This window comes from Parasteatoda tepidariorum, chromosome 7 (genome assembly GCF_043381705.1).
Source record: "Parasteatoda tepidariorum isolate YZ-2023 chromosome 7, CAS_Ptep_4.0, whole genome shotgun sequence".
Taxonomy (NCBI): domain Eukaryota; kingdom Metazoa; phylum Arthropoda; class Arachnida; order Araneae; family Theridiidae; genus Parasteatoda; species Parasteatoda tepidariorum.
In genome coordinates, this window is record NC_092210.1 from 56174987 (window position 1) to 56201476 (window position 26490).

General features: G+C 29.9%; 1 protein-coding gene across 1 annotated transcript in view; it reads left to right on the plus strand.

Moving 5' to 3' along the window:
• LOC122271468 (NT-3 growth factor receptor-like) overlaps nt 1-17766 on the plus strand; it is a 187862-nt gene extending 170096 nt beyond the window's left edge. The window contains exons 12-14 of the mRNA XM_071183472.1: nt 2853-3090; nt 11132-11290; nt 13351-17766. Of these exons, the coding sequence (XP_071039573.1) occupies nt 2853-3090; nt 11132-11290; nt 13351-13542 (589 nt within the window). The 3' untranslated portion in view covers nt 13543-17766. The remainder of the gene's footprint in view (nt 1-2852; nt 3091-11131; nt 11291-13350) is intronic.
• Nucleotides 17767-26490: the final 8724 nt, after the last annotated feature.

Here is a 26490-nt window from a genome sequence, read left to right on the forward strand (position 1 = left end):
ATATATATTCTGCTTTTCTTTATTTGTGCAAATAATTTTAAAATTACTAAGTTTAATTGTGTTAGTTTAATAACGTTAAATGACTGAAATGTGTTGTAAAACCAGCTGTGCTCACATGCGGTATCATGATATCGACTAAACTTTCTCGTAAACTCCATCAAATTTATATTCAAAATTCTAATTTGAGTCAAGTTATCCAGAATATTGTTATTTATAATAGTTGAGCAGGTTTTAGAAGTAGTTGGTTTGTTCGGAAGATAAGGATTTCTAGGCGCTACCATCTACACTAGGTTTGTTTTGAATCGTTTGGATAGCATCGCTGGCCTAATGGGCAAAGATCTGCAATTGTATTGATTTTGTGTTCCTTTTCAATTTCCGGGGAATACATTGTTGTCCGCTTATGGTTATTTAACTTGCATTTTGAGAATTAAAATTCAATTTTTTAACGTAAGTAGTGTATACTTACTAAAAAATATGACCTTTTAAATTAACTAAAATTAATTGCAATTTTAGAGTTTTTATACGAAAATTCTGCCGAGTAATGTATAAGAAAGGTAAAAAAAAGAAGCAGTCTAGTGTTTAACGTGCTTTCATGTAGCACGTGATACCAAGTATAACTTAAAACTTGATATTTAATTTTATGTTACACATGACACCATTTTTCTATTAGATTGCCATTGTACTTATTATATATATTTAAAATCCGCTACAAAAGTGAAATCAAGCAAGTATTTATACATACTTTGGATCGCAAATGAATATTTAGGTAAAAATAAACAAAAATGCAATTAAAATCTGACAAATCTGAAAAACAAAAATATTAAAATATATTTGATCAATAGTTTAATTCACCTTTCATCTCCTTTAATCTAGCCATAGCAAACTAATTAGCAGCCTTTCAGTGTTATTTCATATATTTTGTACTGAATCTTTTCTTTTGAGGAAGCGAAAAGAAGAAAAAAAGACAATTTAACCTCTTTTTTTATCACTATTATCCTAATTGCAAAAAGAAGAAGAGGGTAAATTGAAAATGATTTTTGTTTAAATGTATCACATTAAGGTATCTGACTAGCACAAAAGCATGATTTTTATAATTGAATTTATTATGAATTTAGAATTCCTGTAGACGTTGCTTTCTAATATTACTTAACTTTTGTTTGTACTCTAATTACTTACAAAGTTATAGCAGATTTTGTGCCAGGTGATAACAGTGGATAGATTGTGATTTTAAGTCCTTGAATTCGTTTTTATCAAAATTAGTTTTTTTTTTCACATTTTACACCATCTTAAACACGATATCTTATATTGTTTTTAAAATAATTGTCTACAATTTTCCATGAGTGCTTTAATGATTGTAGCACAAGTGTTTTGAACTCCAGACTAAGAGAAAAAAGTCGAATTTCATTTTTTATGCATGCTTTTCTGAAGTTTCTAAGAATTCGTTTTTTTAACTACATTGATCTCTAACTCAGTAGTATATGTACTTGCGTTTAAAATAATAGTTAAAAATACAGTTGATTGCCTCATAAATGTTTCAGGTGATAGAATTTTTTTACAGTGTTTAGCGCATATGATTTATTTTTACTTATTATATGCTTATTTTTTATGCTTTATTATTTAGCATATATGCTTTATTATTAAAAATGCTTTATTTTTACCTTAAAACGGACTCACAAACAATAATAATAATAATGATAATTGTTTTAATTAGTTTTATACGTTTTTACACATAATAAAACAAATAAACTAGCCTTTTAAAATTTTATATTTAAAATAAAATTGTCGAAACTAGTCGGATATCTTAATGAATTAACAACTCTATCTAATAAACTAACTAAACCAACAAAGAAACTAATTAATAAACTAATTAAACCACAATCACTTTAAAAGATTAAAAAATCTTAATGAAAATTGTCTTTTTTTTGTATCCTTTTTTCTCTGCGAGATTGGTACATCTTCAGTTTTATGGATAGTTTGTTTAATACAAAGAGTTTTGTTTGAGTTACTTCCTATTCAAAATACATTAATACAAATTCTACAATTAACTGAGCATTTTTAGTAGAGTTTCATTTTTACCTGAATTTTAAAGTTTTTTCTTATCTCTTTATTTTATTACTATCAAAAGAAAATATTTTATCTATTAAACAAAAAAAAAATTATTAAAATCTGCTTTTCGGATGCTAAAAATGAACACTTGATAAAAAATGTATTTTAGATCATCTCTATACTATTTGCTAATTTCTACTACTATACTATTCCTTCTTAAAATTCTTTGTTTTTCTTCCCATAAATTAATAAATACATATTCAAATAAAAGTATATTTCAAAATATAACTTAATTTAATAGTAATATTTAAAAAAAATCCAAACAAATAGTAATATTTTATTTGTTGAAAGAGTGTGTCACTTCATATTTTACGTATTAGGCTTACTCGAAATGGAATGGAAAAAGCAGTTGCTAACATAAATGTCATGTTTCAACAACCAATTAGGATCTATACACACGCTAACGTCATTTATAGGTATGTAATTATAAAGGAAAATATAGTAGAATCAAATTAATAAAATTAATAATTTCTGAAGCATTTCAGGGAATTGAAATTACTGAAAACTAAAGGATGAGATAAAGGATTTTAATATTTAAAATTTTAATTTACTTCCTAACATTGAAATGTTGTATTTAAAAGCATTTAAAATTGTCAACTCCATTTCTTTACAGAAAATCTTACCGTATTAAAATTACTCTTCAAGATTTAAAATTTGCTTTTTGTGTGTCTAAAAGATATTATTAAATATTTTAAGAAAAATCATTTTTTTAAACCATGAAAATGATTAAATTTTTATTTCAACAGAGACAGATCTCCTGCAGTTTCAAAACCAGAGATAGAATTGCATAAATATAATCATTTAACAATACCTGACTTGATACACATATCGTGTGAAATATCAAAAGGCATGGAATACCTCGCGAGCCAGCATTTCGTCCATCGTGATTTAGCCACTAGAAACTGCCTTGTTGGCGACCAACTTGTTGTCAAAATTGGTGATTTTGGCATGTCAAGGGATGTTTATAGCACAGATTATTATAGGGTAAGTTAAGAAAAAAAATTTTTTTTTTTAAATTATCTCTCTAAATTGAATTATTTCGCTTTCCAATAATGACTAAAATAAGTATGTTGCAGTGTGAAATGAATTATTTGAATGTAAGGTTTAAAAAATTTCTCGCCAATGCCCACCAAGATATTTAAATTCGTCATTCAGGTACCAGAAGGGCAGATTTGTTGACCACTCTTACAGGGATGCCATATTAGTTGGGTCACTGTTGATCCCACAGTAAGAAGACAAACAGTACAAAAAGGAGAACGGAGGAACATCAATGCCTTGTGTTTCGTCCGGGATTCGAACCCAGAATCTCTCTGACATGGGGACAGCTCCCTGATCACCATACATTGGTCGCCCTCGTTTTTTTCCCTTATGTTGTTTTGTAAAAACATTTTTCATTAAATTTGGTAAAAGGAACAATGAAAAATTACTGAATAAATGTATAAGGGTACACTGAACTCTCAATTACAAAGCTTTTTTTTTTTTCAAAAAAAAAAGGGAAGACAAAAACGGCCTTTAATATAATTATCAGATTTTTATGTAATATTATTCATAAAATTTTGATGGTTCGAGGGCTTAAGATTGAACATGCTAATTAATTGAGATGATATTTTATATTGCGAAATCGGGTGTAAAATTTATTTGTTTGATTAAATCATAGAATTTTTTTAATGGATTTCAACTCTTTATCCTCAAAATATGAAAAGTAGATACAATCTGGGGTCCTAACAGTTAAGTCAAAAAAACTTATGAAGTTCTAAAATTTGAAAGAAAGTTGATTAAATGACTCAAGAAGCAAAACAATTTGAGCTACATCTGTTTTGGAATGCTCTTGTCCAAAAACCATTTGACTGTTTGTTTTTGTTTTTTTCAATTGAAATATTAGACTAAAAAACACACTTGAAAATTAATGCTGTTATATAAAAACACTGCCATAAAAACATTAATAAATTATTAAATAGAACTAAAGAAACTAAAAACTAACTTCTATAAGCAAATTTTTCAGCAATTTTTCAATATCGCCATACATCGGCCGATGCATGCTATCCCCCTTCCCATAAGTAGTGATGTCATTTTCGACCAATAGCAGAATTATTAATTTAATCAGTTTAATGTGAAATGATTTAATGTGAATGATGAGTATTAAAAGAATAACTATGTAAGATTTTAAAGATGACATAAGCAGATGATTCCAACAATGCTTAGTATCACCTAATACAATAATTTATTTTAAGTCGTTTGACTAAACCTTCATACAATAAAGAAAAAAAAATTTCTAAAAGAAACGATTTCCGATCAAAGGAAATACTTTGTACACTTCAATACCTTTTTCTAGATCTTGAGTTTTTATACAGAATATATGAAAAGAAAAAAAAATATCTAAATCAACTTGAGTTCTTTTTATCCGAAAAACATTTTAAATTTGTTTTTGGTTCTCTTGTTATACTGTAACTCTATGTCCCACGCAATTGGACAAATCTTCACTTCATCATTTGATTTACTCCATTTTTAAAAGCACTCTCGAGAGAGTGCATCTTAAAAGAATGGGGATTTTTATAAGGTTCTTATAAAACGAGAATCTAATCGTACTAAAAGATGATGAATAAAAAAAAATGCATTGCTATTTTTCGCTTTTATTATTGCTTTTATATCAAAATCATTATTTTCTTATTTGAAGATTAAAATGGTCTTATTGAAATCAAATTTCTTTTTCGACTTTTTATTCGTGCAAAATGATTAAAATCTCATTGTGTCACTACAAAACGTAATCCTTAAGGCCTGGTTTCTTAGGACAGGACGCCGTCAGTTGGAAATCAGCGCTAACCTTTGATTGGTCCATTTTTGAGTTTGATAGTATACGTCATCGAACGCTCATCTTGAACTACAATTGCCGTCCAACTCAACTGCAGTTGGATTACAACGTGACGTTAACCACAGAAGCAATGGCGGACAACATCCAACAGCACATTGAAATCAGCCAAGATTTTGATTTTGACATTAAACATAGCTTCTTCATTAAACATAGCACTCTTCATTTAGCTCAGCTATAATGTGTTTTTTCTTGGACAAAGTCATTATTTGTTCTCTAAAACACTGGTCGACAATAACAAAATCAATACAAATTCAAAATAAATATTTGTTTACGTTATTAACGCATGCGCAATGAGAGATAATGTCTGCGTTGGACCGACTGCTCACGCTGAGCTAACAAAAAAGTATTTTTTTGGCGTCAGCTCTACGTCAACTTTCCGCTGACGCCCAGATAAGGCGCTAGTTCTAAGAAACCAGGCCTTGAGCTAACAAACCAGTATTTTGTTGGCGTCAGCGTGACGTTGACGTCCCGCTGACGCCCAGATAAGGCGCTTGTCACTACAAAACGTAATCCTAAAGGTCTGGTTTCTTAGGACAAGCGCCTTATCTGGGCGTCAGCGGGACGTCAACGTCCCGCTGACGCCATCAAAATACTGGTTTGTTAGCTCAAGGCCTGGTTTCTTAGAACTAGCGCCTTATCTGGACGTCAGCGGAAAGTTGACACCAAAAAATACTTTTTTGTTAGCTCAGCGTGAGCAGTCGGTCCAACGCAGACATTATCTCTCATTGCGCATGCGTTAATAACGTAAACAAATATTTATTTTGAATTTGTAATGATTTTGTTATTGTCGACCAGTGTTTTAGAGAACAAATAATGACTTTGTCCAAGAAAAAACACATTATAGCTGAGCTAAATGAAGAGTGCTATGTTTAATGAAGAACCCTGTTTAATGCCAAAATCCTAAGAAATCCGTCCTGTCCTAAGAAACCAGGCCTTTAAGGCCTGGTTTCTTAGGACAGGACGCCGTCAGTTGGAAATCAGCGCTAACCTTTGATTGGTCCATTTTTGAGTTTGATAGTATACGTCATCGAACGCTCATCTTGAACTACAATTGCCGTCCAACTCAACTGCAGTTGGATTACAACGTGACGTTAACCACAGAAGCAATGGCGGACAACATCCAACAGCACATTGAATTCAGTCAAGATTTTGATTTTGACATTAAGCATAGCTTTTTCATTAAACATAGCACTCTTCATTTAGCTCAGCTATAATGTGTTTTTTCTTGGACAAAGTCATTATTTGCTCTCCAAAACACTGGTCGACAATTACAATATCAATATAAATTCAAAATAAATATTTGTTTACGTTATTAACGCATGCGCAATGAGAGATAATGTCTGCGTTGGACCAACTGCTCACGCTGAGCTAACCAAAAGTATTTTTTTGGTGTCAGCTCTACGTCAACTTTCCGCTGACGCCCAGATAAGGCGCTAGTTCTAAGAAACCAGGCCTTGAGCTAACAAACCAGAATTTTGTTGGTGTTAGAAGGACGTTGACGTCACGCTGACGCCCAGATAAGGCGCTTGTCTTAAGAAACCAGACCTTTAGGTGTCCTTGCAGCTTAAATCTAACGACATATTATTTGAATTTGTATAGTATATCTCTACATAACATAAAATCATAATGGTCTAACATCGTTTTCCATTGTTGTCAGCGTAATTTTATTGGCCGGAAAATCACGTGGTAGGATCCAGTTTTTCCTCATTCATTTCCATATTGTTTAGGTTGTCATCAGCATAAAATTGACAGAAGTCGTAAAGGCATTGTTTTCTATTAAATATTTTTGTATCCCTAATTTAAAGTTATTCGCCAGTACTGCTATTATTAGCGAAAATATTAAATTATGTTTGCGAACTCATCAAATTTGTTTGAACAATATAATGTTATAAGAATATAAATGTTACTTTAAAAAATGATTACTTCGAAAAATCACTGTTCACCAAGAGATCTAAATGTTTATAATACTAACAAATAGTAATATTTGGATGTGGGAAGTAGAGACATTAGTGTAAGACAACAGAATTCCTTTTAGTACATATATGTTGAGCGAATAATTTTTATTAATTTAAGTGAATAAAAACTGTTTTCTGCCAAGAAAAGACAATTATTGCGAAGCAATCATCGGGGTTGGTGAGCGGCAGCGAACAGGGGGCTTAGCCCCCTAGTAATAGAATAAAAGAATGATAAACCATGGGTTCATCTGCGAAAAGTTATAAGGACCACAAAATGACTCTGAAGATAATTGCATATGTTCAGTGAAGTCAAAATAAAAACTTATTATCATAAATAGCATTTCATCAAATCATTGAATTTCAATTGTTATGGATCAAATGGCAATTTTAATATTTAATAGGGCTGATATCAACCATAGAAATTACTTAGTACAGATGATAATTTAAGTTTTTGCAAAAAAAATCTTAATTCAGAACAAGCATAGCTTTTTTCGGTAAAATCGGTTTCTTAAAATTCTCCAAATATTGAGGAATCACAATAAGGGAAATATGGCTACGTAAGAAAGAGAAGCCGAAGGTATAAGGAATCGGAGGTAAAAATTTAAATCCTCTAAATTTCTTTTTTCTTCCTCTGCGAAGAAAAGTGAAAACTGAATAATCTGATTGCTAGCGTGATTTAAGTAATCGCTTTAGCTATTAAGTGATTTAGATTGCACATAATGAAGTTGAAGAGAAACTCGGTTAAACAGTTCACGAAGAAAAAAAAGTCGTCAAACTGTTGTGTTTCTATTAGAACAGTTGCTAGATTCATTCACTTTTAATTAGGTATGTGAATTATCTTATTATATTCATTATCTTTGATCCTTGTACATATATTTCCATAGACCAGATTAACGGTTGCGATTAGTGACATTTTCACGCAATGATTGTACGCTTAATTTAGAACCCTCACAGTTGAAATAGCGGAAATGGAGTCCGCGTCTGATTTGCACCAACTAAGTAATCATCTTTCGTAATTTATTTTTGGAGATGCAACCTGTTAGTAGAAATGTCGGTTTACTAACTGCTACTAGTACTACTACTACGACTGGGTACTACTAATAGGTACTACTACTGACACTAACTACTACTGGTTCAGGTTACTATGTGAAATATGACAACAATGAATGCTCATTTAAAAATATTTCTTAAAAATAGTATAAATAGCATTTTGGTATTGTATATAAATATAAGTATAAATAGCTCGAAATAAACTTATGAACCTATGTTATTTCTATAGATATTTGTCCATTCAGATATTTGACCGTTTTATCATCAAGATACTCTATATATGGATAATTATATACTCACTTAATTTTCAACACTACATTTTTTATGAATACAAACTAGTACATATAGTTTTCTAATTCAGAATAAAAAAATGCACCTCTCCTCTTTGTTATAGGATTATAAACGTAGTACTTATCTTAAGCTTTAGCAACACAATGAAAAATTAATTAAAACGGAATTTTTAATAAGTCACTCCTTTTTTAAAATTCGCTCAATTCTAAGAAAATAGATAGGAAAATATAACAGTAAACTCTTAGGAAATTTTTTCGATTTCAGGGGGAAAAAAAAGGAATGTTATCTTTTTATTTATCCTTTGAAATGGAAATTGAACAGTGAAAATTGAATCTTGAAATACTTTTATACTTAAATCCACAAACATAAATTGGTTGTAGTGAGAAAAAAATTGCTTTTTGAAAAAAATTCTTTTTCAATCTTTGAGGTTGTTAAATCTAACAAATAAAAGAAAATGTTGTTGGAATAAGGGAAACAATAAAAAACTTTTTATTCACCATTTTTTAAGGTATCCGACAAGTTTCGACATTTTTTAAAACACTATTAATATAAAGTTTTAAAAAACTACTGTATTCATTTCATTTCGTGTAAAAACTTCTAAAACTAGCAAAAAAAACTTATTATGATGATGCTTTTTCAACTGCCATTTTCAGGTAAAAATAAGGCAGTTATTTGAAAAATTCAGCAAAAAAATTTCTATCTCGTAAAACGAAAAAAATCCTGGAGGGTTTCTGGAAAACTATCAACTATGTTTTGAAAAATTATCTTAAAAGCTATTGTGTACCATCTACGGGATCAACGTAGTTAAAATATCAAATTTTTAAACATTTCCGCACTTGTCTTTGCCAAAAAACGTGCATGGAAAATGAAATTCTGTTTTTTTTCTTAGTCTGTAGTTTAAAATATCTGTACTATGATTATTTTTGCACTAGTCAGATACCATTAAATAAATTTTCCAAGAGTGCTTAAATAGTATTGATTGAAACCTATCACTGAAACCTATCACTATATTTTTATTGTATTTAAAATGTCCTTATCTCTATCAAACAGTATTCAAAGGCTTTAAAGTTAAAAGTTTAATACCATTTTAAAAAAGTTTAAAAAAGTTTAAAAAAGTTTAGAAAAAAAGAGTTTAGCACATTAGTTTTGAAATTAATTTTATACTAATAAATTGACCCTTGAATTTATAATTATTATTAAAGTTTCTTAAAAAAAATCGAGGTAACGCTTCAAAAATTATATATATTTATGAATCATAAGGGATTAAATTTGTTTCAAAAACAAGCAAAATTTTCCGAGTCTAATTTTTTTTAATACGTATATATTAACATTATCTACCTTAAAATTCTTAAATAACTTCCGGGAAGTTTTTGAGCTTGATTTCACAAAGCTTGGGAAACCTTTTATTTATTTGAAGAAAAAAAATAATTTGAAAAAATTTGTAAGATAAAAAAAAAACTCAATTCAAACTGCTAAAAAGATGAAAATTTTAAAGTACGTGAGACTTTAAAAAAAAAGAAGTATTTATACATTTGAGTCAACTAAAATGTTTTTAGCTTACAAAAAAATTTTATTGATTCAAATTAACTATTCAAAATAACTATGCTTCAATTCCTATTATATTTTAATATATACTACAATCAATATTAAATCATTACTATTTATTTAATTAGTTAGTTAATCAGTTAAGTAATATTAAGTAATAGTATTAATATTAAGTATTAATAATAAATATTAGTATTAGCTATTAATATTAAGCAATTAATATAATAAACTAAATTTGTCATAAATGATCCCTCAACTCACTATTTAAAAATTATATGATATTATTATTGTGATTAGAATCAATGATTTCTGAAATCAGATAAAAGAATGATTCAATAATTTTTAAACTACAAAACTCCATCCAACAAGATTTATTACGGCATCTGCTGAAAGCACTAAATAAAACGTATGATCCCTGAATTCACCACCGTAATATTTTGGTATTGTAAAATACTTTATACTGAAGTTTACAAAACGTTTTGACGTTTTCGTAAAACGTCGAAATTTCCAGAAAGTCATAAACAACGAATTTCACGAATAAGGCTATTTGCCTAGACCATGCATATAATTAGTGGACATTCCCAAAGTTATAACTGTCGAATTTTGGTATTTTTATTGTTTTGTGAAATTACAAAACTTAATCCCTCAAGATTTGCTTCTACATTTGCTGAAAGCAATAAATCTGTGGTTGACCCCTGAATTCATCACTGTAATAACTTGGTATAGTAAAGAACTTTATTCTGAAGTTTACATTTTCGTAAAATGTCGGAATTTCCTGAAAGTCAGAAACAACGAGCCACACTGAACCGTGCATATAATTAGTGGACGATCACCAAGTTAGATTTATCAAATTTACAGATTTTTTAGCATTATGACTTAAAACAAAAAGCTGTTGGATAGAAGATCTAAATTTTTCGATACTCCCAATCAATTATTTTTAAAATCCGTATTTGTATTCGTTGAAAATGGGATGCTTTGAAGGCACACAAAAATCAGGAATATCAGGATAAAAAACTGAAAATCAGGGCAGATTATTTTTCATCAGGAATATCAAGACATTTACAAACCGTTAATAATGGATGTGGTCTTTTAATAGTATTCCAGTTACGCAAATAGTATCCTAAACAGTATTATACTAATCTAAATAGTTTTCTAAACGCAAACCCATTTTATTTATTTTTTATGCAGCTGGACTAATAAACAATTCTTCTCGTGAAAGATTTCTCCCTAATTTTATCGAAAGTACTTTTTGTCATTTGTCAAGCTTAGGGCAGGGAAGATTGTGACGTATATCATACATTTTCTTATTGTACAGGTTGGAAGGCATAATATGCTGCCCATAAGATGGATGCCACCGGAAAGCATTCTTTACCGGAAGTTCACTACTGAATCCGATATTTGGAGCTTTGGTATTGTGATGTGGGAGATTTTTACTCTAGGAAAACAACCTTGGTATGAACTTACGAATCACGAGGTAAATATGTTTGTTCCGAAATATTTTACTGCTTAACTCTAAAGATAAAAATAAATCTTGCACTGTTGTAAGAAATTAAGAGAATTTGCAGACTTGGTCGATTATCTCTAGAATTACTGGACCGATTTTAATGAAATTTGATATGCACATGCATTGATACAATACAAAAAAATAACCACCGAAAGAATAAATATAACAAATAACCACCAAAAATATGGGTTATTAAAGGGTTTGATCCCCTCTTACAGATATGCAGGTCTTGCAGAGTGATTTCTTACTTGAAATAAGGCAGTTTATCATTTCCTGTGGTAATTGCCTTGAATTGTCCTGCGGCTATTTCATACCTTCCAACTCTAACGAATGTTCAGGGCGTGTATTGTAGTTGTTGAATGGTTATTTTTTTTGTATTGTATCACTGTATCTACAGATTAAATTTCATTAAAATCGGTTCAGTAATTGTACAGATAATCGACCAAGTCTGCAAATTCTCTTAACTTCTTACACCAGCCTATTTATCTCAGACCTGCCAACTTTTAATCCCTACCATTATCATTTTTCCCAGTGGTATTAAAATGGAATTAAAACTTCAATTTTAAGCAAACAAATGCGTTGTATTTGAAAAAAATTAAGTTGACAACCATGATAGTAACGCATATTAATATATAAGCTTAATTTTTGTAAGAATAGTGGTGATCAAAATCATTTAAAAATTAAATTTATAAAAGAAAAACTAGTATATATTTACTACCACTTTAAATATGAAAATAAAATAATACGTTGTAAAACATTACAGATTTCTGATAAGCGGATTTAACAATTTAGTTTCAGATTTTTATAGATTATGAAAAGTTATAGTTTGGGTCAAAAAGGCATCCCAAAATATTTTTTACTGATCCAGCCTCGACTCGTCATAATGATAGCTAGGTATTTTTCAATTATAATTTGCAAGCTAAAAACAAATACAAACAATACATGCGTATTATTTGTAACAATTAATAATTCCGCACGTTATAAAATATGTTTTTTATTTAAATTTATGTAAATAAATTTTTTTAATTTAATTAAATTTTTGATTTAATTAAAATATTTCTTCAAAGTACATTTTAAATCTGCATCTTAACAAATGAGATGAAAACTTTTACAATCATTGCATGTACTAAACTTGAAAAAATACGTGTTTTTAAAATACTACTTAGTCCTAATATATATAAAATCTCAATGCAACTAATAATGCGATATATAACATTTGGTTGTCATAGTAATAAAAAGGAGAAGCCTAACAATTTTTTTGAACTTGTACATTATTTGAAACTTCTATGCACTCAACTAAAGTTTTTCATTGTGCAAATGAGTTTTATGTGTTATTTTCTTACTAAAGTAATTACCGCAAAGAGTATTTCTTAATTTACTTAATTTGAAATATAAAATCGGCCTATAAGCAGCTTTAAAATTGTCCGAAAGAAAACAAATATCAAAATCACTGAAAAAATGTTTTTTTTTTTCGCCAAACAAGGGACACGCCAAACTACACAAAATTTAAGTAAGTCATTCGTTATTCAACACAGCTTTTGAGGTATAAAATGTAGCTTATTTTTAATCCGTTTACCAAATTTCCTTCAAGAACTGACTTTTTAGCTAAAAAAACCTAATATTTGATTAAACAAAAATAAAACTGTCTATTTGGTATATAATAGCATGAATAACTTGAAATCATATCACATTCTCTGAAGTTAATTATTTCCTTAAAGTACAAGGTTATTTAATACAACAACAATCATAGACTGTTACCTGCAGGTAGTAACTGTCTAACTTCGTTAGATACAAGAATTGTCACACAGAAGCCCGAAATTAAAACAAAGCCATTATTTTAATATGAAACTAAGGACATTCAAACATGACAGAAGTATTGAAGGTATTTTAATGTTGAATATGTTGTTCATAATTATTCATTATAACTTTTTCATTTTATATCAGTAACTATTATCTTCAGTTGACTGTAAAAATCAACCGGATTCTATGAACGTTTAGCAAAAAGTACAAGTTTTAATTTTACTTTGAAGGTTATTCAGCAAGTGACGTCTAATAAGATACTCCCCCGTCCTCAGTCATGTCCAGGCGAAATATATCATCTCATGCAAGCTTGTTGGCAGACAAGACCACATGAAAGAATGCAGATGAAATCTATCCATGCCAAACTTCAACAGCTTTGCAGTGAGCGAACAGAACCTGAATATTTGGAAGTGGTAGATTGACATATGCTTAAGGGTCATCTTTATAAGGTGCCCAAAATAATCTGTGAGGATGAAAAGTAACATCCAAAAAATTCCTTTGTGAAAGAAGAATGTTCCTTTAATCCGTGAATTCCATAGGTGGTTCACATAATTTATTTCGAAAAGTTTAGTTTTTTACGACTCTTTGTCTCCCTTACTGCTCATCTCAATAGCAACTGTGTGTTTAAATCTATGAGCACTTTTTCATTTATGTAGAACTTAAGTTTTTAATCACGAAATACACTTAAGTACCATTGAATTAGACAAGTTAATAATGAGTTGAGTCTTTGGCTTCCGAAGCACATACAGCAAAATTAGCATCGCACAATTCACGTTCTGACTCTACGTCTGGAACCCCTGATTTAGCTATGTGCCATATCTGAACTACTGTTTGGTTTCACAGGTTATGTAGGTAAAACTTGACTAGCTACGTGCAATCATGCGTACACCACACTTGTTCAAGGTTATATGTTCTTTATAGTTTGTTCGCTCGATAGTATTTTACTCAATATTCGAGACAGGCGCCTATTATTTCAAGCAAAGGCGACAAACTTAAAAGTTCGCACAATTGAAGCAAATTACTTAACACAGTACTAGCCGCATATGCAGTTATCGTAGCATTTTCGCTTGAGCATAAATGAGGCCCAAAGATACGCAATTTGCGTATCTATCTCAAACTACCCTAGACGCTTAGGTAATTCATTTTCAATTATAAAATAAGTGTAGGATTTCGTAGGCTGATATTGTCTAGAACAGCGGTTTCCGAATGGTGTTCCGTGGAACCTTAGGGTTCCGTGAAAAAATGAAGGGTGTTCCACGAGTTCGTACTATTTATAGCCAGTAATGAGTTTTTATCCTATGATTATATTTAAATAAAACCTTTAATTCGTAATTCAGTTAATCTTTCGTTTGCCTTTATGAAATTACTTCAATTAAAATACCAATGAAATGGAAATGGTATTTTTTAAAAGAAAATGTAATATTTCAAATAACAATATGTTGGAAAAATTAGGAAAAAAACTAGTATTTATTGTATTAGTATTTCCTATCGCGCTTTTAAAAGCAAAATGAAATAATTAATTAATAAAGAGATATGTTTCCCTAAATACGATTTTCTACAGCAGCTTTCTTCCCAAAGTAAACTTTAATTTGACTAATTTTATTCATTCATATAGATATACCGAAAACATATTCATAACTGGACTAGAGTAGAGCAATCTGGGCAAATTTAAGTATCGGATATGAAACCAAATTTAAGATTATTAATGATGAAACATTAAAAAATTTTCGTTTCTCTAATTAAATATTTTAAAAATGGTTTTTAAAGCAGCGTAATAGTTTTTCTATAACATTCTCAATTAACTTAATAAACTTTATTTATAAAGTCGGGGTTCTGCCAAGAGAAAGTTGATTATTTCGGATTCCGTAGGTGACAAAAATTGGAAACCGGTGATCTAGAGTATACCGAAAATTCACAATTAGTGGGGAAAAACTGGCTATCGGAGAATGCAATTGATAAATAACTCTTAACGAACGTGGTGTACATCGAGAGTGTAACTATAATTGTACGCAGGCAATGAAACCAAGCATTAGCTCAAATTGACTCTAAGCTAAATAAGGTTCCCGTTCGTTAAGCCAGCAAACGAACCGTGCAACACTCATTTTACCGAATGGATTTTGGGAACGGCAGGCACAACTCATTATTAACTTGCTATCCCTAATTTAAGGCTACTTCCGTGTTGCTGTACCTAACCTTCCTGCAACAAAAAGTTTGGTTCACATTTCGGTTATAACAAACAGGAAGCTAAGATTGTTTACTAAACACATTCCCTTTTCTCAAACTAAGCAACATTGTAAAGAATAAGTATATTACTTTTTATTTTAAATCTCTGTTGGCAAACACTTGATAACGTCCTAATGTTATTAGGTAATAAATGAATATATTATGAATTTTGTCAATAAGTTTTAACTGAAATAGAAAGTAAATCAGCATGCAATGGTGTAACTTCTGATGAAATCTACAAATTCTCTACAAATGAAAAATATTGCTGATTTATCAGAAACAAACCAATATTTCATTTGTTAGTCCAAATTGGTACCACGTTACCTTGACACAAACTATATTGGCATCAAAATATACTGGAAACTATACTGTATTTTGTAGGAAATGATAATAACATATCTTAACTCTTATTTTTGTGCTCAAGATCAAGAATGAATGTTGAGACGTTTCACTTCTAAGGGAATTTTTGAAAGGGAATATGGGTGATTCTCTAAAAACTTGACCTTTTCAAGTCGTAAATTATAAAAAACTAAAAGTGCTTTTAAAAATATTAAAAAAATCATATTTACTCTTTGTAAGGCACTTAGCAAACAAACAATAAAGGGAACTCATTTTAGCGATGCTAGCTATTAAGTCAATCTTCTTGCTCAGAAAAGGCCAATGACATATTTGCACACCAAGAATGTGACATTTTTTTTAATATGCTACAATGTTCTAAAAGCAAATTTGGGCTTAGAAAGTTCTTCTATTAGAATCCTTACATTATTATACATTATAATGTGTTTATAATTTTTAAAAAAAATGTTTTCTTGTATAATGAAACTGCTATACAGGAGAATGATTGTAGAAACTAACACATATCAGTTGAAAACTTTAAAGCTCAGAAAAACATCAGGTAAATCAAACTTTCAAGGCACTCAATCAATCCAACAAAAAGGTAGAAAGAAACAATGTCGTTTTTCAAACTTAAGTCAATTTTGTAATATTTTATTTGGATATGATATTGTTAGGGTTTTGGATAATCACCCATATACAGGCTTTCTAAGATAAGTTCAATAGAAGCCATATAATTTGTATATTTCCCTTATTGCATCCTACAAAAATACTACTAACACTCTGTATCTAAATGTACGTGAAATTCTCTGTATTCAATGTAATTGTCCATGTAATTCTATGTAATCGTTAAATTCTCAATATTTAATGTAATTTTTCTTTACAATATCTATTAATAAACCTATGCGGTGTGTTAACTTAAACTGTTTTGAAAACATTAATAATAATATTTATTTTCGACAGACTGAAAAATTTATACAATGTTATGTAAGGGCGAATTCTGATCATAGACATACATTTTGTTTCTTTAAATTGTTAACTTATATTTGAAACACTGTTAAATATTATACTAATATTAATGGTTTTTGAATATTCAATTTAACAATGATTCAATAACTCATTATTAGGCAGATTACGTACTGAGGAGGCAAGCAATAAGACAGAAACATACGGATACCGAATTTCTATATTTTTGCATAAAGATGCGCAGAGGTGATGTGCGCCGCACTTACCGATGTACTTATTGCTCGCACCCTGAGGCCTGCCCAAGTCCCTAAATAGTGTGTAACTGTATTATATTTATTTATAAGAGCATTTTACTCCTGATAGGTAAATTTTATTTTCTTAAAACTTTTAAAATTGTTTCAAACTCAAACAATTTAAATTCACTATGATGGTATTATTTTTTATAATACAATATTTGTTTAATCTTTATTTTATATAAAAAAAATAAAGTTAAAAAATAAATAAATAAAAGGGTGGGCCAAATGAAAAGTGTACACGCTAGACAGCGTCAGAAATAAAGTAGCGCTGGTAACTTTATTCTTCAAGATCATAAATTAAATTAAAATTGTTTTTATTTGTAGAATCTGAATGTGCAAAATTATCAATATAATGAAGATGAAAAGTGTTTAAAGAAAAAGATTTAAATCGTAATATCTGAAAGCGTACAAACTGAACTTATACAAGATGTAAGATATTAATTGCCAAGTTGAAAGTCATATTTATAATGAAATGTGGTGCTAATAATAACGTCCTTACTGAAAGTGAAATATAGCTGAAAAGTTAGAGAAGTTTAGATCAATGAACTTTTTTTAATTAGCTATGATATTATTTGTGTAAATATTTTTACTGAGAAAATATACGAGAATTAAACATTTTGTAGTAGATGTTTATATTTCTCTTGAATATCAAAAGTTTAATATTGTAATATTGTTTTTAAGTTTAAATACAGTTATGAATTGTACCAGAAGGAAAGTTGTTTGTAAATTTTTACAATACAATATTTTATAAGCTATATTGTTATCTGTGTGTTATATGTATTCAGTGAGTAAATGTTCATTGTCTTTTTGTAATAAAATATATAAAATTTCGGAATTATCTATATTAACTTAACTAAACCTCATATTTTTTTACGTTTTTTGTTTTATGAATATTCTTATAAATATAATTCTTAATTTTCTCTGGTGTTAAAGGAAATTTTTTCCAATATTCCTCTGCACAGGGAAAATTTTTATCAATATCCTCTATCTGTTAGGCAACTAAAAATAGTTTGAATGAATTCTTTGTTTTTTTCTCCATGTTTCATAAGAAACTGATGTGCCTGAGATGAAATCCCCCTAAACGCAACAGATTATGTTCTATCACGCAAAAATAAGAATAATTATAATTTTGTTATGGTATGACATTATTCTCAGATTTTTTCATGACCCTAACCATGCTTGACATAAATAAAATTTGGTAGCTAAACATAGATTACTATTCATGTTAAGTTAAAAATTAACAAGAATAATTTACAAGTAAAAGGAACTCTTGTATCACATACAGAGTCTTACGATAATCATCACCATACTTCTCAGTCTCAGCCATATTTTTTTTCTTCTCCAATGCCCGCCTGGGGAATGACCTACGTCATACAGGCATCTGAAGGACAGATTTGTTGGAAACTCTTTCAGGGGCACCATATTAGGTTGGCCAACGTTGCTCCCACAGTAAGGACAGATAGAACAGAGAAGGAAAGAACATCCATGCCTTGCCCGGGAGTCGAACCCAGAACCTTTCTGATGCAAGGGCAGTTCCCTAACAACCACACAGGCCGGTCGGCGTCGTAGCCATATGAACTATCTCAATTTTTTGGGTACTATTTTAGACAGCCATGAAATTTTGAGCTCAGTTCAATGACGTGGCCTTCACCAAAACACTATATATTTTATCTGGATTTTATACTATGGAGCATTCGCCTTCCAATGAGGTGAACCGGGTTCGAATTCCAGCAATGGCTGGTAGATACGAATTCCGCATCCAGCTTGCACCGACCACAGTGCTGACGTAGAATACACTCAGTGGTAGACGGGTGATGGGTTAGAGTCCCCTTGCCGTCTGACTAACTGTGGGAGATTTTCGTGGTTTTTCAGCTCCATGCAACGCAAATGCGGGTAATTCCATCAAAAAGTCCTCCCGAAGGCAAATTTCTCCCAATACCTGATCCAATAATTCCCTTGTCCTCTGGACTGGGTTCAAAATAACAAGGCTATGGAGTTGAACATTAGTTGTCGTAAACCCAAAAAATTGGGTTGGATTTCAATGATGGTTATAAATTATAAATTAAAATTTAGGGAAAAGGAAATTATACTCAGCTGGTGGCTTCATAGAAAATAGGTAAGTGAGATAAATTTCCTCCACATTTAGTTCTGTATAATAACATTTGATTTAGATTGTGTTGAATTTATATCTAGAGATGAATCAGAATTTATGTCAATACTCATTTTAATATATTACGAACAGAACGTCTATGCGTTTTTTTCTTTTGAACACAGTTTGAAATTCATGTTAAAGAAAATAAGCACAGCTCAAAATGAGTGTTTAAGAAAATGAACTAAGAAATAATTGCTTCTTTTCAATGTTCAACCCAAATTTAACAACTTAACGAAGCATATTTCAAACTTTGTTTCTTTTCCTTACTTTTTAATTGCCAAGCATAATCATTGTAGGGCAAAGTCCCGGACTTTGGGTTAGGATAACTCGCAATAATACAGATATAATTTCTCAGGCATTTCTTCGTATTCGAAACGCTGAACGACAAAATAGTTTTAAGAAATTTATTACTACTATACATTTGCAGGACTCGTGACAAACCTTGTAAAACGAACTAGTAACTTTTAATATCTTTTCAAAAAAGACTTTAAAGAATGTACTGAGTAGTTTTGGTCAATGGACGACATTACATTAGCAGTTCATTTAAAACCATTAGTTTATTCCTTTAAAAAAGAACAGAAAAAAAATTTAAAAACAAAATCAAACGATATGTCCATTTTCTTAAGAATAATAGAAATACATCATTTTCTAAACACGCATTTTCTGCTATATCCATTTTCCAGAACAAGCATTTTGAGTATGTCCGTTTTCTTAATCCTGTATGTTGGACTGTGGTCATTTTCTTTCAGATGCATTTCAAGCTGTGTCTCTTTTATCAACCACACATTTCAGCTATGTTCGGAATTAAAAGCTCATCAATGAAAAGCAAATTATTTCAGAAATTCAGTTGATCTACTCATTTCATGCTACAAATTTTTCGCATTTTTTTTAAATAAATTAATTCCTAATATTATTTCCTAAAACCTCAATAAAGTTCTTTATTTTGTGCATGCACTGTAAAAGTTTTAAAACTCTGGTTGGCATCAGCAATAATAAAAAGCAGCCCAAGTAAACGATATTTTTGGAATTTCTTTAAGTTGATTTGTTTTTCAGACTTCAGTTTTTGGTGGGAATAAGTTTAGGAAACCTGTTACAAGAAAACATCACTTTGTTGGTACGAAATATTATGGGGGGGGGGAAGTGAAAGGAAAAGCGAGTTGGAAAGAAACAGTTAAAGACAAAAAGAAGTTGTAAAATGACAAAGATAAGAGGAATTGGCACTTTAAGAAAAAAGAATTTGTTGAGAGAAAAAAAAAAGAAATCTAATGTCAAATTGAAGAAGAAAGAAGAAACCGTGAAATGGGAAGAATGGAATTCGAAGAAGATAGAAAACGCAAAATTGAAACAGAAACAGGTTGATTTATTTTTCTGATCACGTGTATAGTATTGACATCGATGATGATATTATAGCATATATTGCTTTATTTGAAGAAATTGCAAAAGGTTTCGCTTTAAAAATTGGGCACTTTGTTTTTTACCCGATTTGGTCGATTTGAGCAGAATTCTTGATGACGAATTGGTCTACTACCGGAACATTAAAAAAGAAATATACCGTTGTGTATATTTCAGAACCAGAAAACATCGTAGCCATTGAATTTACTAGAATGAAAATTAATGAAAATCACAAAGAAATGTACGAAACCGACAATATAAATTTGAATAAAAATCAAAATCCAAATTCACTTGTTTCAATTGTGGAAGCAAAGGTCATATTAGAAAATTAGGTCGTCATCATCTGAATCAAACATCTTAAAGTAAAACAATTTGTTTATTAAGCATAGTATAAAAGAAATAAAATAGAACGATGATCACGTTAAAAGATCAACAGAACGAGCCTTCATATCTAGAAGTTGAAGTAGAAGTACTGATCCTTTCACAGATTACGTAATTATATAAATACCAATCTTTTTTTTTTAAATTAACATACATCAATTCCTTCTCTTGTTAAAAGAAAAAAAACTGAACTACGAATTTCTAAATAACATTTAGAGATCAGAGTTTATACGAGTCTTATTTTTCACATAGCTAAGTCACGGTTTGAGGAAGGGCTTCGTTAATGTATCTGCAAATTGCGTTTCTATTGTGTTCTAGTGCAAACTACTTTCTTCTTCTATGGTACAGGACTCTTACACTCTCAAAATGGGTATATGAACCAGCCTACAATTACTCATATCAAACAGCTGAAGTATCTTGGTTACATAGACTTCTTGTCCACTTTTAATCATTTTATCATCAAGTCTATATATTTTTACTCCTAAGAAATATACTGACTTGCTTGCGATTTTTAAGTGAGTTTTCAACTGATTTATGAAGCCTATTAAGTCTTCTTCATTAGTAGCAGCAACTAGTCCATGATCAACAGAGAGCTACGAGTAGCTTTTTATCTTTTCTCTAGAAAATAAATAAACACTTATCTCCCTCAATAACTTTAAATATAATATTTAGCATGAATCAACCAAAACATTTGTGGCAAAAACGGGGATCTTCTTTAAGCCCAAACCAAATTTTCTTGAGTTCATAAACATCGTTTGTGATATAGCCTTCAGGTTGATATATGTAAAAGTTTCCTTTAAATAACAGTATAAAAAAGCAGTTGATACATCAAATTGAGTAAGATGCCTCTTCTAACTGACTGCAATGCTTATTATTGAATTTACAGTTCCTAACTTTGTAACAGGACTAAAAGTTTGATTATAATCAATACTTTTTCTCTGATAAGAGCTTTCAATCACAAGTCTTGTTTTAAACTTATAGTGCCATCTGGAATTTATTTGGTACGATAGACTCACTTACAAGGCAAAGCTTTTACTTTCTCTGGTACATGTGTTAATATCCACATGTGATTTGCTTTTAGTGAGTTGATTTGATTTCAGCATCTATGACTTTTATCCAACAATTGTGTTCTTTATAATTGGTATCGTCTTTGTATGACTCTGGTTCATTTGAATCTGACATGAAACTTTCAACTGGCATAGCATAATCTTCAAAATTTCTAGGCTGTTTTACTTCACTTTGAATTCTTAGTTCCATGGTAAGCAAACTTTCTTCATCTTCGCTTTCATTTTCTCAACTTAATTTCTCTTTGAAGTCTAGTTTTCTCCCATTTTCAGCTTCAGTAGGTAACAGCGTCAAACAAAGGCATTCCTACAGAATCTTCATTCGCAAGAGGTTTCTCATCAAATATTTCATCTTGAGAAAAGATAACCTTGTTATCATTTTTCCAGATACGATATTTTTTAGCACCATCATATCCCAATAATAATCTTTTATACTTTTTCATTTTCTACGTTTCTGACTTGGTATATGAGCATAACATAATAATCCTACTGTTCGCAAATTTTTATTCAGAGCTTTTGTCCCATCTATAATTTATAAGGGCTTATGTTTGGTATCAATCGAACTTTTTCTGGCTCTGTTTAATACGTACACAGACGTATTTATCAGTTCTGCCCATAATGATTTATTTCTGAATCGGAATTCTTCAGTCATACTTTTATTTTTATTTCCTTCGTTTCCTTTATTGATACTTTTTTCTGAAATTTCTGCTGCTTTTCATCGCGTTTTTTTCAAAGAAGTTTTATCTATTTAAAATTTGAAATATTTGTATTTTCTTTTAGTACAGTTTAAGTGCCTTACATTTGAAGCAAAGCGATGATTTTAAACTATAAATACCACCTTGTCGTGTGAAATTACCTGGGTTTCAAAACTGACAAATAACTTAAATATTTTTAAAGTTTTTAAACACTTTAAAAAGTCGCCAATTAGGTGACATTTTCCACCCAGATGAAAATTATCAAAATCATCTCCTTTTGTAAGTTTTTTCAAATTTTTATGCGTTCAACTAATGTAGTATTGGCGAAAGCTTTTAAATATTGTAAAATTAACCCACAAACGCTTTCCATTTTTACAAAACTGTGGCTTTTCACCATATTGACGCTTTGCGGCATTTTCAGAATAAGTATAAACAGTGCTGAATTTATATAAGCTATACTTGTCCTGTCATGAGTAACTGTAGCCAACTCACAACAATTAAGAAAGTAACACATTATTCGCAAAAAGGCATTATTTCATCTGATGAAGGAGCCTTCGGAAAACAGTCTTAAGTGGAAGTGTTAAAAAAATTGGACAGAAAAAATTCTCTAATTGATAAAAAGTGCATAATAGGATAGTTAAGACTTAAGTCAATTGCTTAAACTATAAAATTGAATTAAAATAATTATTTGAGTGAGGTTTTCCTCAGTTTGCTTGAGTTCCTTTTAGTTTGCTGGAATTTCATTTGAATAGTAAGAATTTTTTGAGTTATGTCTTAGTTTTTGATTAATTTCTTTACTTCTTGAGTCATTTTAAAAATTTTTGAGCTTATTGTAAATATTATGTTGCGACCTTGTTTTGTACAGTTTCAATCTTATTTTCTTGTTATTGAGTTATAATTTATTTTGAAAAACTTCTAAGCTCATATAGAATTAAGTTTACTAGAAAAATGTTTACTAGTAAAGTTTTGAAATGTAAGTATCAAAATTTGTTCTTCTTGTTATTTTGTTAAGTTTCATTAAGTAACTTTAAGTTTCAGAACAAAATTTAATTATTAAAAGCTTTAGTAACTTAAAATTTTAAGTTATTAATAAGTAGTTCAGACATTCTTTATTATATATTCATGTCAGATTTCTTTTAAATTCAGTAGATAATTGAGTAGATTCTTTTATATAAAACAGTACTAACTTTATAATTGAACTTTCCATTCTTTGTACACAACATAATCGTTAGTACTTACGTTGCCTTATATTGAGAAGTCTTGAAAAAATATCCTCTTTTATCCACAAGGCAAGAAATTGTCAGAAGAAAAATAAGGATTTCAATCGTTACACTCAAGTAAAGTTCTTCAAGGAGAAAGGAGTCGTAAAAGTCCTAAAAAACTCCGGTCTGTATCAACAATAATGAAATGCAGCACAATAAGCAGACGACGCAAACGATATTTTCAGTGCAACAAGCAGACGATAATTTTGGAACTTTTTAGAATTGATTTGTTTTTGGACGAAATTTCTCGGTGTGGAGAACTTTAATAAACCTGTTACAGGAAAGCATAACTTAGGGAAACCAGTTAAGGAGAGGCATAACAAAAGTTGAACTACCCGTTAAGAGAGAAAAAAAGGTGAAAAAGAAAAAAATATCCACTAAGGAATTTCCAATATTTGTTGCTGACGTCTTAGATGAAAAGATTTGTATGGAATGATTTAAATGGAATATCATCAGATGGGTGGAAGAAATTAGAACTGAAGTGAAGTCTTTTTTGTAACATAAAAAAATGTCTTTATTATAACAAAAACTGGCACTTCAGTTCTGTCACTCGTCATAGCTTAAATTTATTTTATTCGTGGCCAAGCGTAAGGATTCATACCTAGAATTTGAAATATTGTTGCCAAACCTGGTTACATAGGCAAGTACTTTAATACGTTGCAAATTAAGTAGTTGTTGCTGTTGTAGTTAATTTACGTCGCACTAGAGCTGCACAATGGGCTATTGGCGCCGGTCTGGGAAACATCCCTCAGGATGATCCAAAGACACAAATTGAGTAGTTAATGTAATTCCCTTTCACGGTATAAAATTGTAAATAGATTATATAATTGATTATAGTGGTTAATTGCTCAAGTTTCGATACGGAGCAGAACTTTAATTTCGAAGTTTTTTTTTTAATGGAATTATGTCATTTTTAGAATTCGCGAAAGCAACGACCTATAGAGGGCGTTGTTATTTCATACAAATGACTGCTGGCCGAACAACACGATTATTAGTTGAGCTGTAGATGTCTTCAGTGTATTGTATCTTCAGTCTAGTGTATTCAGTCAGCATTGTAACGTTCCTTCCTCATTTTGGCTCTTCAAATTAAAAAACGAAAAATATTTCATAGTCCTTCTTATGCAAGCAAAAACAAAAACTTGACATTCCATACTTTTCTGAATTATATTACTTCAAACATTAAAATGTGCAAAAAATTTACAGAAACCCATATTGTTATATCATTTAATTTTGCAAAAAAATAAAATTTTACAACAACTTTTATTAAAAAATGTAAACTTTCACTAAAAAATCATTATTTATAAACTGAAAACGTAAAATAAAGAATGTTGCAAAAAAAAAACTATTCTAAAAATTCTTCATATTGAAATAAATAAAAACTTTCTTGCTTTTTTTATTTATTTATTCTTAATCAGACGTAGAAATCCATTCTGTAGAGAACTATCATCAAATTATATTAAAAAAATATTTACATGCTAATTTTTTACTATTAAAATCATAATACTTACCTCTTTACCTGCTTTACCTGCTTAAATCCAGAAAATTCCATAATGAAATGCCCTTCGTTTGAAAATTTCCTTTTCAAATAATATATACATAGATTATCCCTTCATAACTTACGATGACGTCCCACACAATAAAATTTTGTAAATGTGAGACCTCGATATGAATTTCAATATGTAACTTAAAAACAGAATATCTGAATTCTGGTTGAAATTAATCATTCAAAATTAAAAAAAAATACTTACCAGGAAAACGATAAAAATTCTAATCAACACAAATGGTACTATTTCAAATAATTCGGATAATTCTCCATTGTTGTTTTCGAAATTATATAGATACAGAAATATATACTATTCTATGAAAAAGAAGAATATTCTATAACTATTACTGCATGTTCTGAAATCTCATTTATTCATTGGAATGAAGTAAGCAACGTTGACTTTCACTTTAATTTATAATGAATTGAAGACAACAAAATGTTTTTTTACTGTATTTCACGCATCTGTAACAGTGTGTGATTACTGTAACATCTGTAACAATATGCGAAGTTATTGTTTGCAAGTTCGTTGTTAATAGAAAGGTAAACATTATTGAGAAATTGTTCTTCGAATGTTGGGCGCGTTTTGTTTTAGAATGATTTAATAATATTCTGGTTCGTTTTTTCAAGTTCGTCTGCCTTTTCCTTAGGGAAATTTTGTTTTTTATTTGCTGCCAAAAATAGCGTCCTACTGTACTAATGATCCTGATTGAACTAAATAAAAACTTAATAAGTAGTAGATGTTAAATATCCTCTTCGCTAGAGGGCGTATTTAAGTGTTGTGATCATGAATTGTGAATTGATTATGATTGTTTAAATTTTTAAGCTTAGATACGAAACAGAATTCCTGTTAGAAGTTTTGGTGAAAAGAATGAGTGTTTCTCTTTTTCGAACAATAAATAATGGGGAATTAAGCTCAAAAAAACAGTTTAGAAGATTTATTTTCATATTGTTTAAAAAATTTTCCTGTTATAGTTAGAAATTAGTTGAATTAGCTGGACAGGTTTCATTATGGAATAATGCTTAGAGTGTATTACGCACTATGTTGAGAAATTTGGATTAAAGT